The following is a 15126-nucleotide window of genomic DNA, read 5'->3' on the forward strand; positions in this document are numbered from 1 at the left end:
ACAGGGTGTTTAATCAATAGTCCCCTATCATTAAATCGGGCAAAATTCTGTTGTGATACAATGTAAAACATTGCGCCCAGCACCACCGAAGCAGATGCCCCGCATGCGATCTAACTTTCCGCAGAGCACTCGGTCACTGACGAGAGACAGTGCCACAGTATATCCTCGCACCCAGTGTGGTCACTTGTACTAAAGAGTGTTTTGTCATGTTTAAGAACATCTTTGTTTGCAAGCGGAAGGGCAAATTAGTCATGGTTGTTGCTGATAAACAGCTGATACTCCCTACACTCTTGCGCAGCGTACGAGACGTCTCGGCTCTCTGGGCCAATCCAGAAGAAGTTGACACGATGTGTGTACTTCGGTGACTCCGTTCAGGTAAGGTGTAGCATGCCTCGATTTAAACCCTGGGCGGTTTCAAATTAATACTGCAATCATTAGTTCACTCAGAGCACCTGCTTCAACGAATGCGAAGGTTTTGGCAAATGTTAGATGCCAACCTGCAAGCGCACTGAACTATTTAGACTCACTTATGGCACTGCTGGTGCTCTGTAGAGCCAGAGTACACTGACGACTGAATTTTGTGATGTTTTGGCGCTGAATTTATGCTGATAGTACCTGTTAATTACCATGAACAGAAGTTAAAAGATAGCAAATGTGCTGATGATTTTGATTCATCCTGATCAACAGAGGAGGTTAAGTGCACGGCTGCCATTCCAAAACTTGTGACATTTGTGAAGTTTGCGTAATCGCTTTGTCTCGCCAATGTAGCTTTTGTACTGCAACTTCACCGCACAGCGTGATATGCAGTGAAGGAGCAAAGTAAAGCAAGGCAAGGCCTCAGATTTAATATTACGGTGTACAGTAGGTGTGCACCAAGAAATTGGATACATGTTTGCAACAATTAGCACATGTGCTGCCGAGTTCAGGCTCATGGTATAAGAGGCAAGGCACTCAAACTCAGGCTGTGCAAAGTGATTTGCAGTAGCCGAACGAGAGAGAGGGCTGTGGCATGGAGGGGTGTGAAGTGGCGAGGATTAGCCAGGGAATGAGAGAGGAAATGCATCACCATTTGCCAAAGTGTGAGGCTGAACATTGGGCATGGTAGATTAGGTGCAAAAGTTGTACATAAGCAGTGGTCAATAGAACAAAACACATAAGATAGGAAAGTAAGAAATGGGCTGAATGGGTCCATGTAGAAGAGTATATAAAGATTGCGGGAGCTTTTTGCAGCTTGAGGAAGGGGGCTTTCAACTGCAATGTATGTCTAGGCTCACATTGTCAGCATACTTAACCGGAATTCGCACTGCTGTTTGCAGTGAATGAATGAAGAAAATCAAAGAGTGACTGCAGTATGGTATCTTTTTGTGTATACCTACTTAGATTGAAGTTAACAGCAAGTAAATCTTTCGGGAAGTCCAATTCTCCTTGTCTGTTGACTCATAAGTATAATGGCAAAGAAACATAGCCCATATTATCTATCAACCTTGAACTCTTGTGCACCTGGTGGGATATACAGTGGAACCCCACCCACTTTTGCTTTTATGCACTTTTACTTTATGCTTTTCAAAGGACTGTGGAAACAAAATTCACCGACAATTACGATACTCCTTAATGCGAAATTTGAGCACAGCTCTATACGTGTTTTTATTTCATGATATACCATATTCACTCAAATCTAACACGCACTTCTTGTCTGATAAAAACAGATAAAAAAATTGCGCATGCATTAGAACCGAGTACGACCCTAAATCTGCTTTAGCATATCGCCATCGGCATTTCAAAATGGCTGCTTCGTACATGCTTTGAGCCTAGCTGCCGTAGCTTCCTCCATATGCTCTAGTATGTGTGTGCATAGGTTAGTCCACCATCCGGCTTCCTGTTTTCTGTGTTTGCTCTATCAGCATGGCACTGCCGACTGTGAAGACACGCCAAGTTCATCACAATGCCACAATTAAAAGGAATGTGATAACCTGTGTGGAGATGGATGGAAATCGGGCCGTATCGTGGGTGTTCGGAGTCCCGAAACTTGCATGTGGGACTGACGCAAACAGGAGAGGCGTTCTACTCCGGTGGCTGCTGCGTAAGGCGTGGCCGCGCGGCCCCCATCTTTAAAGCAATCTGCGATGGAGAAAGAGTCTATGCATCTAGGCGTACCGCACTGTTTTCTCGTTGCTTAATTTGCATTGAAACGAGAGGCCGCACAAAGATGAATTCACTCGCTCCTGCTACCGCACTTTATCACTCCAGCGTTTTGATAAAAGAGTTTTGTGTTCATTGAGTGAGACGTGTTCATGTTTGCTCATGCGCCCGTGACACCATGCTATTTAATTTACTGTATTTAGTCGCATAATGATCACACCCTTTTGTCAGAAAAATTGATGCAAAATCAGGGGTGTGATCATTATGTGGGTTAAACTTCCCGCGAAAAAAAAAACATTTTTCGTCCAGCGTTTGCTGTGGGACACCAAAACAAAAATGGTGGCCGGCAGTGGAAGCCAAACAAGATTTTTTTTTCTTCTCATGAGTACATTACGTGCATTGAAATAGTTTCTTCTGTATCAGTAATAAATAATATTGTTACGTAGGATGACGCAGACGAAAAGCTATGTACAAATATATTTACAAGGAAAATACGCTGCGCTAGGCCAAGAGGCAACAGCCCGCGCTAGCATCTAATCGTCGTCGTCGTCTTCACACTGCTGGCCTTTCGTGATCGCACATATTGTGCCGTAGCACTACCCCCGGCTGCAAAAGCGCCGTCCCGGAGCGACTAAAGATCGGACTCGGAAGCAGTGTAGTAGGCCTTGAGCCTACTGACGTGTACGACATCACTAGATGCCACAGGAGAGGACGAGCTTGAGCCCACAGGAGCAATTTCGTAAGTCACAGGCGTCACCTGGCGCAGCACGCGGTAGGGCCCTGTGTATCGCGAAAGAAGTTTCTCTGAAAGTCCGATGTGACGAGAGGGCGACCACAGGAGCACGAGCGCACCAGGTGAAAACTGTACGTCACGATGGCGGGCGTTGTACTGACACTGCTGAGTGGTCTGTGAGGCCGTAAGTCGAGCACGGGCAAGCTGGCGTGCATGGTCGGCGAGGGCGATGGCGTCGCGCGCATACTCGCTTGTTGAGAGCGCAGCAGGAGGAAGTGCCGTGTCTATAGGCAAGGTAGGTTCGCGACCGTACAGGAGATAAAAGGGAGAAAATCCGGCGGTGTCGTGCCGGGAAGAATTGTACGCAAATGTTACGTAAGGAAGGGCAATGTCCCAGTCGTGGTGGTCCTTGGAAACGTACTTGGCCAGCATATCGGTAAGAGTACGGTTTAACCGCTCTGTCAGGCCATTGGTTTGAGGATGGTATGAAGTAGTCAGTTTGTGTTGAATGGAGCAGGAACGCACAATGTCAGCGATAACTTTCGAGAGGAAGTTTCGACCACGGTCAGTAAGCAGCTGTCGCGGGGCGCCATGAAGCAAGATAATGTCACGCAAGAGAAAGTCCGCGACGTCAGTGACGCAGCTGGTAGGGAGAGCCCGAGTGATAGCGTATCGGGTGGCGTAATCAGTCGCGACGGCTACCCATTTGTTCCCAGAGGATGACGTGGGAAAGGGACCGAGCAGGTCTAATCCAACACGAAAGAACGGTTCCACAGGGACGGTGATCGGCTGGAGATGACCGGCAGGTAGCACCTGAGGTGTCTTCCGACGCTGGCAGGGATCACAGGCAGCAACATAGCGTCGAACGGAGCGAGCGAGACCAGGCCAATAGAAGCGGCGGCGGACGCGGTCGTACGTGCGGGTTACCCCAAGATGTCCTGCAGTGGGTGCGTCATGCATCTCAAAGAGCACAGCCTGTCGTAGATGTTTTGGCACGACAAGAAGAAGATCAGGGCCATCAGGGAGAAAGCTCCTTCGGTACAGATTGCCGCCCTGGAGGACATATCGGCGAACGGATGCGTCGGTAGGTGTAGAGCGCAGACGCTCGATGAGTACTCGCAGCGATAGGTCTCGGTACTGCTCATCGGCGATGTTAGCGAAGGCAGACACAGAGAAAATGCCGTCAGCGGTACTACTATCGGCGTCGTCAGGCTCGTCTACCGGGTAGCGAGACAGGCAGTCAGCGTCCTTGTGTAGTCGGCCAGATTTGTAGGTGACAGAGAACGAATATTCTTGGAGGCGTAAGGCCCAGCGACCAAGTCTTCCTGAAGGGTCTTTCAATGAGCATAACCAACAAAGCGCATGATGGTCTGTGACAACGGAAAAGGATCGGCCATATAAGTATGGGCGGAATTTCGCAACCGCCCAAACTAGGGCCAGACATTCACGCTCAGTGATGGAATAGTTGCGCTCCGCGGGTGAGAGGAGCCTGCTGGCGTAAGCTATAACACGGTCGTGGCCACGCTGGCGTTGTGCTAGTACTGCTCCAATTCCGTGACCGCTGGCATCAGTACGGACTTCGGTAGGCGCAGAAGGATCGAAATGGGCCAGAACGGGAGGCGTTGTGAGAATGTCGATTAGATGAGAGAATGCAGAGGCCTCGTTATCGCCCCACTGGAAAGGAGAGTCTTTGTTCAAAAGGTCGGTTAGTGGTCGTGCTATGGCGGCGAAATTCCTCACGAAACGGCGGAAGTACGAACAAAGGCCGATGAAGCTGCGCACATCCTTGACACACGTCGGAACAGGGAAGTGCGTAACAGCATGGATCTTGCCTGGGTCCGGTTGCACTCCGTTCGCGTCAACGAGATGTCCAAGGACGGTAATCTGGCGACGGCCGAATTGGCACTTCGATGCGTTGAGTTGCAGACCGGCTCGCCGAAAAACGTCCAGGACTGCTGAGAGGCGCTCGAGGTGCGTAGCGAACGTTGGGGAGAATACGATAACGTCGTCCAAGTAGCACAAGCACGTGGACCATTTGAAACCGTGAAGAAGGGAGTCCATCATGCGTTCAAAAGTGGCAGGAGCGTTACATAGGCCGAACGGCATCACCTTGAATTGATAAAGACCGTCGGGTGTCACAAAGGCAGTCTTCTCGCGGTCGAGATCGTCCACGGCAATCTGCCAATAGCCGGAGCGAAGGTCAATAGAGGAGAAATAGCGAGCACCGTAGAGGCAGTCAAGGGCGTCATCAATCCGAGGTAGGGGGTACACGTCCTTTTTGGTAACCCGGTTAAGGTGCCGATAATCCACGCAAAAGCGCCATGAGCCATCCTTCTTTTTTACCAGCACAACCGGTGACGCCCAAGGACTACATGACGGTTCAATAATGTTCTTGGCAAGCATTTTGCGAACTTCTGCGTGAATAACTTGACGCTCAGCTGGTGACACTCGATATGGGCGGCGATGAATAGGAGGGGCATCGCCGGTATTAATGCGATGTTTGACAGCTGTAGTTTGGGCTAGAGGACGATCGTCAAAGTCAAAAATATCGTGGTAGGAAAACAGAACGCGGTAGAGTTCACGAGCGTGCTCGGAGGGCAGGTCGGGCGCAATCATTTTCCGTAAGTCAGCGATGGAACAATTTGTCGACTGCGATGGTAGAGAAGTATCGGATGAAGTGTCGTCTACTGCAATGGATGCTACTGAGTGATCCTCGAACGAACAAAGCTGGGCCAAAGACATCCCACGTGGCAGCACTTGTGTCGTCAAGCCAAAGTTGACCACTGGCAGGCAGACGCAATTCGCCGTAATAGATAAAACTGTATGGGGTACTGTGATCCCGTGTGTAAGGAGGACGTCTTGCATAGGAGCCGCGATGTAGTGACCTTCGGGGACTGGTGGGGATGACACTAGGTCAACGTAGGTCAGTGCCGAAGGTGGCAAGCGAACGAAGTCGGCGGAACTGAGGTGACTGGGGTGTGGTTCAGTAGGATCCAGAACAGGCAGGTCAAGGCGGAGAGTACTGGCGGAACAATCGATGAGAGCAGAATGTGCGGAGAGGATGTCTAAGCCGAGGATGATGTCGTGGAGACAGTGGGCGATGACTGTGAATAGCACGATTGTTGAGCGATCGGCGAAGGAGACGCGGGCGGTACACATACCAATTACGGCGGCTGTTCCGCCATCGGCGACACGGACAACAGGCGTCGTGGCGGGCGTGATAATTTTCTTGAGCCGGTTACGAAGGCCAGCGCTCATTACGGACAAATGCGCCCCAGTGTCTATGAGAGCAGACACGGAAACACCGTCGACGTGCACGTCAAGAAGGTTCAGATGAGTGGGCAAAGTCAGTAGAGGATTTGGCGGCGTAGGGAGCAATGCAGCGTCACCTCGAGGCGCTGCATCGTCTAGTTTTCCGGCTGGGAGCGGCGCCCGAAGGGAGTCGGCGAATAGGAGCGACGGGGCTGGGGAGAGCGAGATTGACGTCGTTGGGGCGAAGGCGAACGAGAATAGGGGCGGTTCGTTGCAGGAGAATCAGTGGCGGCATTATCGGAGCGTGCGGCATAGGGACAGAAGGGCCACCTGAGGGGTGAGAGTAGGCAGTATAAGTAGACCGGATCGGGGAACTCCAGCGACTACGACAGTGCCGAGAAATGTGCCCGATTCGATGGCAGTGGAAACAAATAGGCTTGTCGTCAGCAGTGCGCCACTCAGATGGGTTGCGGAAACGTGGTGGGTAAGAAGATGCGGGACGGGGCGAAATCGAAGAAGCCGGGCGGGTATCAGGGCGATGGGCCGGGCGGGTAGCAGGGCGATGGGCCGAGCAGAGGGTGTGAAGACCCATGTTTTCAAACTCCTGGCGGACAACTGCCTGGATCAGTGAGACCGTGACTGCAGATGTGTTGGTGGGACTGGAGTCGAAGGCAGCCGGATAGGCGGCCTCGATCTCACGCCGGACGATCCTGGTAACATCGGCAGTGTTGTTGGGACGAGGAGCGTCGGCACAGGAAGATGTCGCTGGGGTGTTGGGCAGACGGGCAAACTGCTGGTCAATACGTCGGCTTTTGGCGAGTTCCAGGCAGCGGCACTCTTTTATAACAGCATCCACCGTGGCTACGTTGTTGCAAACGAGCAAGTTGAAGGCGTCATCGGCAATGCCTTTGAGGATGTGGGAAACCTTGTCTGACTCAGTCATGTGGGTGTCAACTTTGCGGCACAGAGCCAAGACGTCCTGAATGTACGTGACATAGGGCTCTGTTGACGTCTGCACACGGCCGGAAAGCGCCTTCTGCGCGGCAAGTTTTTGACCGTAGGGGTTGCCGAACAAGTCTCGAAGCTGTGTCTTAAGTGAATCCCAACTGCTGAGCTCATCTTCGTGCGTGCGATACCAAACTCGAGGTGTGCCACCGAGGTAAAAGACTACGTTGGCGAGCATAATAGTAGGGTCCCACCGGTTATTGCGGCTGACGTGTTCATAGAGGCTGATCCAGTCATCGACGTCTTCCCCATCGTGGCCCGAGAATACGCCAGGATCACGGGTAGCGGGGAGAGTGATGTAGGTCGTCGAAGGGGCAGCAGGTGTCGGAGCCGGCGGAGTCGGGTTGTCGTCACCGGGAGCCATGAAGGAAGGCTCGACGTACCGGCCACTGCGAAGCTCCGTGACGAGGTACAGGGAACGTCCACCTCCACCAGATATGTTACGTAGGATGACGCAGACGAAAAGCTATGTACAAATATATTTACAAGGAAAATACGCTGCGCTAGGCCAAGAGGCAACAGCCCGCGCTAGCATCTAATCGTCGTCGTCGTCTTCACACTGCTGGCCTTTCGTGATCGCACATATTGTGCCGTAGCAATATCGTTAATATGGGCAAATTTGCGGCAATAACATAGCTATGTCCACTTTGAGGGGACAGAAACAGATGGCCAGTGACATAGAAACACATGGCCGGCATGCTGCGGAAACTGTGGCATCTGTCTTCACTACTATCCTAATACGGCATGTTTCCGCTAAGGGTGGGTGAATATCTTAGCTGTGTTACAAGCGTCGGCGTATTGTCACGTGGTAGTGACGGTTAAGAAGGCAACAAAACTGTGATTAATGAAACGAGTGTTTTATTGGGCGAACTTGTGCCCTCAAAAACAGGCTACACTCAAAGAACAACGGTAGCGGCGACACACTCGGTGATAGTCGAAAATCTGATCTGTGGGTCAAGCGCGTCACCGTTTATACAGCAGTCGTCGAATGTTCCAGACTAATTGTTGGGCTCTGCGTGCCTTCCACAAAGTTGTACACCATTCGCGTCAGGCGATGAAATCAGATAACACAAGGTTCGGCGACAACAGACAGCGGATAAAAGCATCGATAACTTTCCAGAAACTTCGGATACATGCCGGCGCGTCCTGCGCTGTGCGATAACATTTGTTAGGCGGCGAAACGTATTCGCCCAATAAAGATAAGTATACGTGTCAGTATGAATAGGGTACACTTTTAACGTATCAATGTAAACGTGGCTACTATCATTGCCACTCGCGATTTGTTGCATGCCCACGAGTGCAGATGAGAAGAATCGAAAGGGGCCTTTCTTTGTTGTTGACCACAACCATTATACAGCCTACACATAATAAAGGCAAGTTTGGTTGCAGCTTTTTTTTTAGTCGTGAAAGTGCGGAAAGTGATGAAAGTAATGAAATAAGGCATCTACTTAAGAATGTTTGGTGTGTGCAGACCGCTTGGTTTGTCTTGAGTCGTTCGTGTAACATTTGACAGATGGTAAGCGCAATCAATATTAGCTAGACTTGGCACACGACATATCGCTGCGGCAAGTTTGGGGTGCGATCATTACAGGGAAATTTTTTAAAAATCGAATTTTGATGACAAAATTCAGGGGTGCGATCATTACGTGAGTGCTATCATTATGCAAGTAAATATGGTAGTTAGTAAGTGAATGTTCAAAAGTTTATATGGCCAATAAAACTACTATCCTTACTTTTCGTACAGCTGTCTACTATCGAAATCGATTCGCCTTTCAGGCGAAACTGCAGCTTCTTTAATTTATCGCAACTTGTTGTATTTCTGTATGAAAGAATGAGGTTCATGGTACTGTAAAGGACTTTTCTTTTCTTTGGTCACGGCAAATGGATGCATGTTACAATCGAGGGCAGTTTTTTTCCATTTCTTTTGGTTATGTAAAATGGGCACGTTACGATCGAGGGCACATTAGAATCGAGTAAATATGGTATTAGCTGGTGCGGACAATCAGTCTTATGCGGCAAATTCGAAACCGAGTGAAGTGTGGTGCGACTGCCTCGCTAATTGGGAGATCACGAGAGGTAGCGCGTGGGCACAATTTACAGCAGACGTCACAGATGGACCTCTGCTGAAGCACTGCTTTGGTAAATGGACTACACTTAAAGTGCCACACGCAGCCTCACGAATAGAGCGGAGGTGAGTGAGCACATAGAGGCACCCTTAGATCGCGCACTACTCTGGCGCCATCTCGTAGCCATCGTTGCCATCATCCGTCTTATGCAGCACTGCTCTTTTCCTCTTAGGCTTTTGCCATGCCCTCCTCCTCCGCTTTCCTTCTCACACTGTCTTCGCTCTCGTTGTCTTTCATTGCCCGCCGCGCTTCATTTTTGCTCTCATCTTTCGCTGTGGTCATTCGCTCGGTTATGAGGTATGATGCCGATGCTCGCCGAAGGAACAGGCACCTAAGAGCTGCACTCTAAAAAACATAACAGTCAGGAAAATAACATTGAGGAAGGCCCCAAATCGCCACAGTATTGGAAAGAACTCTGAATGGCAGCCAGTACAGTTATAAGTTGTCTTGGCGCTCGTACTGCAACCAGATACGTGTGCGTGCGTGTATAATTAAGGGACACTTACTGCATTCTGTGACAGTGGCCCCTTTTTAATTAATTTATTTATACAATAGCATCATACGTCCCTTGAGGTGTGATCAAGTGATGGTGCCAAAAATGGCCGACGGTGCGAAGAGTAAAAACACGTCGAAAAATGTTCGAATTGATGTCACGTTTCTCAGGGAGGTTCCTGTAAACAAAGTGAATTAATTCCTTTGAAAAGAAAATTTGATAAGTTTCATCCTCTGTGGGACCCAAACCCGGACCTCCAGGGTGCGAGACGAGCATGCTTCCCCTACGCCACAGCAGCTCCACGGTTCTGATAGGGCTTACTGCATGCATCACCATGTTGCAGCCATCTGGCTGAGTAAACGTGTGGCCTAATGCATGCGCTCGTTGGGCACGTGACAGTGCAGCCAGTGGGGAGGAGGTAGCATCATCAGAGTATTGTACGACTTGAGTAGTAATACAAAAGATGGTAAGTGTTATAGCATTAATTAGTTGTCATTATGGATAATTAATGTGAATTACAGTGAAGTAAATTGAATTCAAGTTTGAAGAAGTTAGGGTAAGATTACTTAAGGTGGATTAGGGTGGACAAATTATACCAAGGTGCATTAATATGACTTAAAGTGGAGTAAAGTGAATTAACGGGAAGGGAATAAAAGTGAATTAAAGTGGATTAAGGTGTGGAATAAGGTGGATTTGAGTGCTTTCACATTCAAATTCGGACACTTAAGTGACTGTCAATTTTATGCTTCACCGCGTAGAATGTATTGCGGCGAAGCAGATATATGCTTCACCTCATTGCAGAACTGTTCTGCAGCAAAGCTGATTTGAGAGAACCTGTAATAACCGCAATCGCGTCAAGATGTGCTTATCCAGACTGACCATTGCATGCTTCCTGCATTTCAGGGCTTGGCAGGCTTAATCATGGGTGTACATTTATTGTCTCTACAGTAACGCGCATGAGTGAATTTACCTCTCCATAGATTTACATGACAGCCGCATTCATATGTAACATGTGGGACCATTACGGAATGATGACTCATCAAATGAGCCACCATTCACCATTGAGTCGTGAATTCACAAATGAGTCACCATTGGCAGTGACTCATTTGATGAGTCACCACCAATGAGTGCGCAGTTATGTACGAAGCCTCGAGCTGCTCTGTCGACGTGCAGGTTACCCATGATGCCAGCGTGGCCCGGTATCTAGAGACTGGTTTGGATGGGGAGGTTCTCATTGTCCTCCTTGGGTATTTGGGCTAGGACTTGCACCACAGGTCTTGCGATTCATCCTTGTTGGAAGTTGTGGCAGGCCTGCTGGGAATCCGTCAGGATCGCCAGTGGTTTGTTTGCCAACATGCCAACAAACTACTAGGAGTGGGGGAATCGAATATCGGTGAATTGAATCTAATAGTGGACATTTAAATAATTTGAGTCACGAATTGAATATCTGCTATTTGATTTTTTTAATATTTGCTGCACAGTGGCACAGGTCGCATGCGCAATGGAGCTTTTCGTGCTTGATGCCACGCAAGCCTCACTTCGTTGTTTTCGGCACAAAAGGAGCTCTGCCACGCCACAGCGCCACGGATGGGCCACCCCACTCTGGCTGATGCATTCCCGAACTTTGACTCGGCGAGCGCTTCTGCCGTAGGTGCTCCCCAACAACAACCCGATGCGGGGATCGCACACATAGTGCCCGAACACTGCAGTCCGCAGAACAACGCCACGTCGGCCAAGGTTGTCTCCGTTGGTCCAAGATTCATCTAGGTCGACGGGATTGATCGACACAATAGCCCAATGCAGATAGAGCGAATCGCAACAAAAGCAGCCCATATTCCAGAAACTGCGAAAGCATGTCTGAAGATCGGGTCGACTAGCCACCAGATGGCAATCAAATCATGTCGCATTCACGGGGACAGAATTAACGCCACTTCAACAGCAGTCAGTCGAACCCATACGTGCGATGTTGGGACCGATCACTGGTAAGCCACCAGTGCGAACGTATTAGCGGCAAGCAGTCCATAACAATTTGCGACCCGTTATCACATTGGCCAGCGGCAAACTTTTGTCACAGCCACAATGCGTAGGCCATTAGGCCTACTTGGCACTGCTTCATTGGATGTCGGCGACTTGTATGGTTAGATGCTAAATAAATGCAGGTCTATTTGCAGCAGTTGTACAGTACTTGGAAAGCCAACAAACAGCTTCGCAAGTGAAAGCTAGCGTGTGGGATGGCAACAAAGTTGTTCACGGATGGCTGCCATCTTCTCGACACCCCTTACGGCGGCCTCATTTCTGTTGCCGTTGGTAGACACATGTCGGTCTCTTTCTGTAGCTTCGCGCAACCTCTCCCAAGACTAGCTTTGGATTTGCATTGCACGCATGAATGTGTCATGTGGCTAGTGTGCTGTCTACCGGGCTGCATACATTTGCACAGATGGCAGATAAACGCGAAAGAGTCGGGAGCGTCGCGGAAACTTGCCCTGACCCTCCGAGTTTAAGAACATCTGACAGGTGGCAAATCATGCAAAACCTGACAATGAAAAAGTGGCCACTCTTTACTATCGGTGCCAACCATGGTCAACCCGCAGAGCCCCTACAATAATTACATATGGAGTGATGATCAATTCACGTGATCTGCGGCCTGCACTTTGGTCTGTTGTGCAGATTGACCTTACGATAACCCATCTGCCATAAAGATGGAAAGCCCTTGTGTATTTTAGAGGAAAACTGGAGAGTAAAACTTTCTATGCAGTAACAGATTGCCATAGAACACAGGTCCACTATTAAACTGAGAACCTCATTGGTAGTATTCGGTACAAGATACTGGCACCAATTCTTTAGCTTCAGAGGGAAAAAAAGCACTTGATTCTATTCCATAGACCTTCTACTGATTAAAACATATTTTCCAGACCTTCATATGCTAGAACTGAGCTGTAATCATTGCTGGCATACTAATTTGGAATTCTCTTTATTAGGAGTAGATCATACCCTACATCTTGATTTCTACGTACCTAAGTCATGCAATGCTATAAGACTCCTGTCCACATGCAACATCATGTTTACTTGACCAATATTTGTACGCATTAAATTTATGATAAGTTTTCAGATATTCTATTCGATATTGAATTCCATATTTACTATTGGTATTTGCACGCTTCTAAATTAAAGACCCTTTGTTAATTATTCTTTTTGATCATACAGACTACTGCAGCAATAGCTATGCAGAAGAAAGAGTGTAAAATGCACAATTAAAGCTGTATAAAATGCACAAAAGTAGAAACATATTATGAAAGACAGTAATTAAGCTAAATCAGAAAATTTTCAGTTTCACCCAAAGAGTAAAGTATTTATAGCAGTAGCTAAGTACTATACAACTACACAAAGCAAGGCCCGTAGTTTTTGTTGGCCATATAAATTGCAGTAAACATTCACCTAATTAAATTAACAAGCATGGTGTCACGCACGCATGGGCAAACATGAACAGATCTCACTCGATGACCCTAAAGACTCGCCGCCACAATGCTGACGTGATGATGAAGAGCGGCAGCAGCAGCGAACGAATTTCACTTCGTACTGCCTCTCGCTTCAAAACTAACTAGGCGCACTAGAAAAGCACACATGAAGCCATCAGCTATCTCGGCTCGACACAGGCTTTGTGCCCATTGCAGATTACCCCGTAGATGGGGTGCAATTGGCCATGCTCAGGCACGCCATGCGCAGCCGTGGTTGGACTAAAAGAGAGAGAGAGAGAGATAGCTCAGCCCTCCCTCCACCCTCGTCCTCCTCCCCCTGCCCCCAACCTTATCGCACTTCATGCGGAACCTCACGGCGACGACGGCCGTGGAAATCTGCTTGGAGTGTCTTTATAATTGCCATTGCAGTAAAAATAAGGAGGCAAACAAGCAGTGGGCATACCCTTTTCCCTCCCAGGACGTGGTGTGGGCCCTGGGCTCCCCAAACAAGGTGTTCTACAAGGAGGAGGACAAGATGAAGATCCATGCCCAGGACTCCCACAGGCTGCTGGCCGCCAGGGCCTCTGACTACTTCTACAACTACTTCACCCTCGGCATGGTGGGTGGGCCAAGTGTGTGTGTGTGTGTCTATGCGTGTTTCTTTTTGTTTTCAAATTCTGTGCAGAAGCTGTTCTTAGTAACATTCATTTCTTCCACTTTTGGTATGCTCGACTACACGCAATGTGGCACAGTGTTCTCTTGTTTTGTTGAAGTGCTCAGATTCGAGCAAGCAAACTGCCTAGGTATTAACTGCTAGAGATATAGAAGTACACTGGAAAAGGCATGAAAGTTTCAAGCTGCTCATAAGAATGCTATTGGAATGCAGCCTTTCCCATTGTGCTTACAAATGAACAAATTTATTAATACTTAAAATTAAAGCTTAAAAGAAAACTGCTTATTTCATAAAGCATATATTTTGGCATGTTGTTAGTGCAGTTAAACTACTTGGTGGGCATCAATAACCACGCAGGACAAGCGATGTCCAATGGTATCCTATCTTGTGCAGAGCTATTTCTTAATGCTTCTTGACATTTTGTGTCGTTTAATTAGGCATACCTGTTGAAGAATTTTCCCAGCAAATTCCAAACTAATGGGACACACTGTCCCAATGCACTGAAAGTGGGAACTGCAAGAGGTGCACCTCTATCTCTTTAATTACGATAACTGATGCATTCTCAATGGGCAAGCTCAGCCTTCATCATTCCTAGATCCCACTTGTACGTAACCTGAACGCCGTTGTCTTTGTCATTGTCAGATTGGTTCAGGACTTGTAGGTGCCGAGGTAATGTGGTGATTCTATTCAAATGCTACAGTTGAACCTGGTTTGTACATTTTGAAAAAAAAAAAGAAGGGTCAGGAATAATGTATCAGCTGGGATAACGTATGATCCGAAGTCACTGAAAAATTTGGTAGACCCAACTGTAGTTGACATCTGCGGCAAATGAATTCTGCAGACTTCCACAAGGTTTCTTTTACAAAGGAAACCCCCATGAGTTTCTCAGAATCAAAGCTTCGTTGTTCAAGAAAAATTTGACGCATGCCAAGATGATAGTGCCGGCGTTTTCACGTTACACGGGCGGCAAGTACTGCGGGGAAGCTGCTGCGAGGAGAGGCTGCTGTTCTCGGTTGCATGTGCCTCGCACCTTTTCTTGTTTACACGGGATCTAGTGACCAGAAAATGTATCATAGGATTGCAGCTTGCCGATGTAGTGAACGTTGGGGCTGAAAGATCGTGTTTGCCTGTAATGTTTCAACTGGCAAAAAGGATGCGTAGCCGTGGTGAGCCAGTTGCGGTGCTCTCAATCACGAGTGTTGGGGCTGGGAAGTCATACGAAACAGGACCATTTCTTTTTCTGCTGTATC

The 15126-nt window shown here is 48.4% G+C and overlaps 1 protein-coding gene across 8 annotated transcripts in view; it reads left to right on the forward strand.

Moving 5' to 3' along the window:
* LOC135917723 (phagosome assembly factor 1) overlaps positions 1-15126 on the forward strand; it is an 85142-nt gene that overhangs the window by 36375 nt on the left and 33641 nt on the right. For all 8 annotated transcript variants that reach the window (XR_010569380.2, XR_010569382.2, XR_010569381.2 and 5 more), the window contains 2 exons: positions 299-375; positions 13682-13822. Coding sequence is in view for 5 of the 8 variants with exons in the window: in XM_065451290.1 (XP_065307362.1) it covers positions 299-375; positions 13682-13822 (218 nt within the window). In the remaining 3 variants the exon portion in view is untranslated. The remainder of the gene's footprint in view (positions 1-298; positions 376-13681; positions 13823-15126) is intronic.

Source organism: Dermacentor albipictus, chromosome 3 (assembly GCF_038994185.2).
Source record: "Dermacentor albipictus isolate Rhodes 1998 colony chromosome 3, USDA_Dalb.pri_finalv2, whole genome shotgun sequence".
NCBI lineage: Eukaryota > Metazoa > Arthropoda > Arachnida > Ixodida > Ixodidae > Dermacentor > Dermacentor albipictus.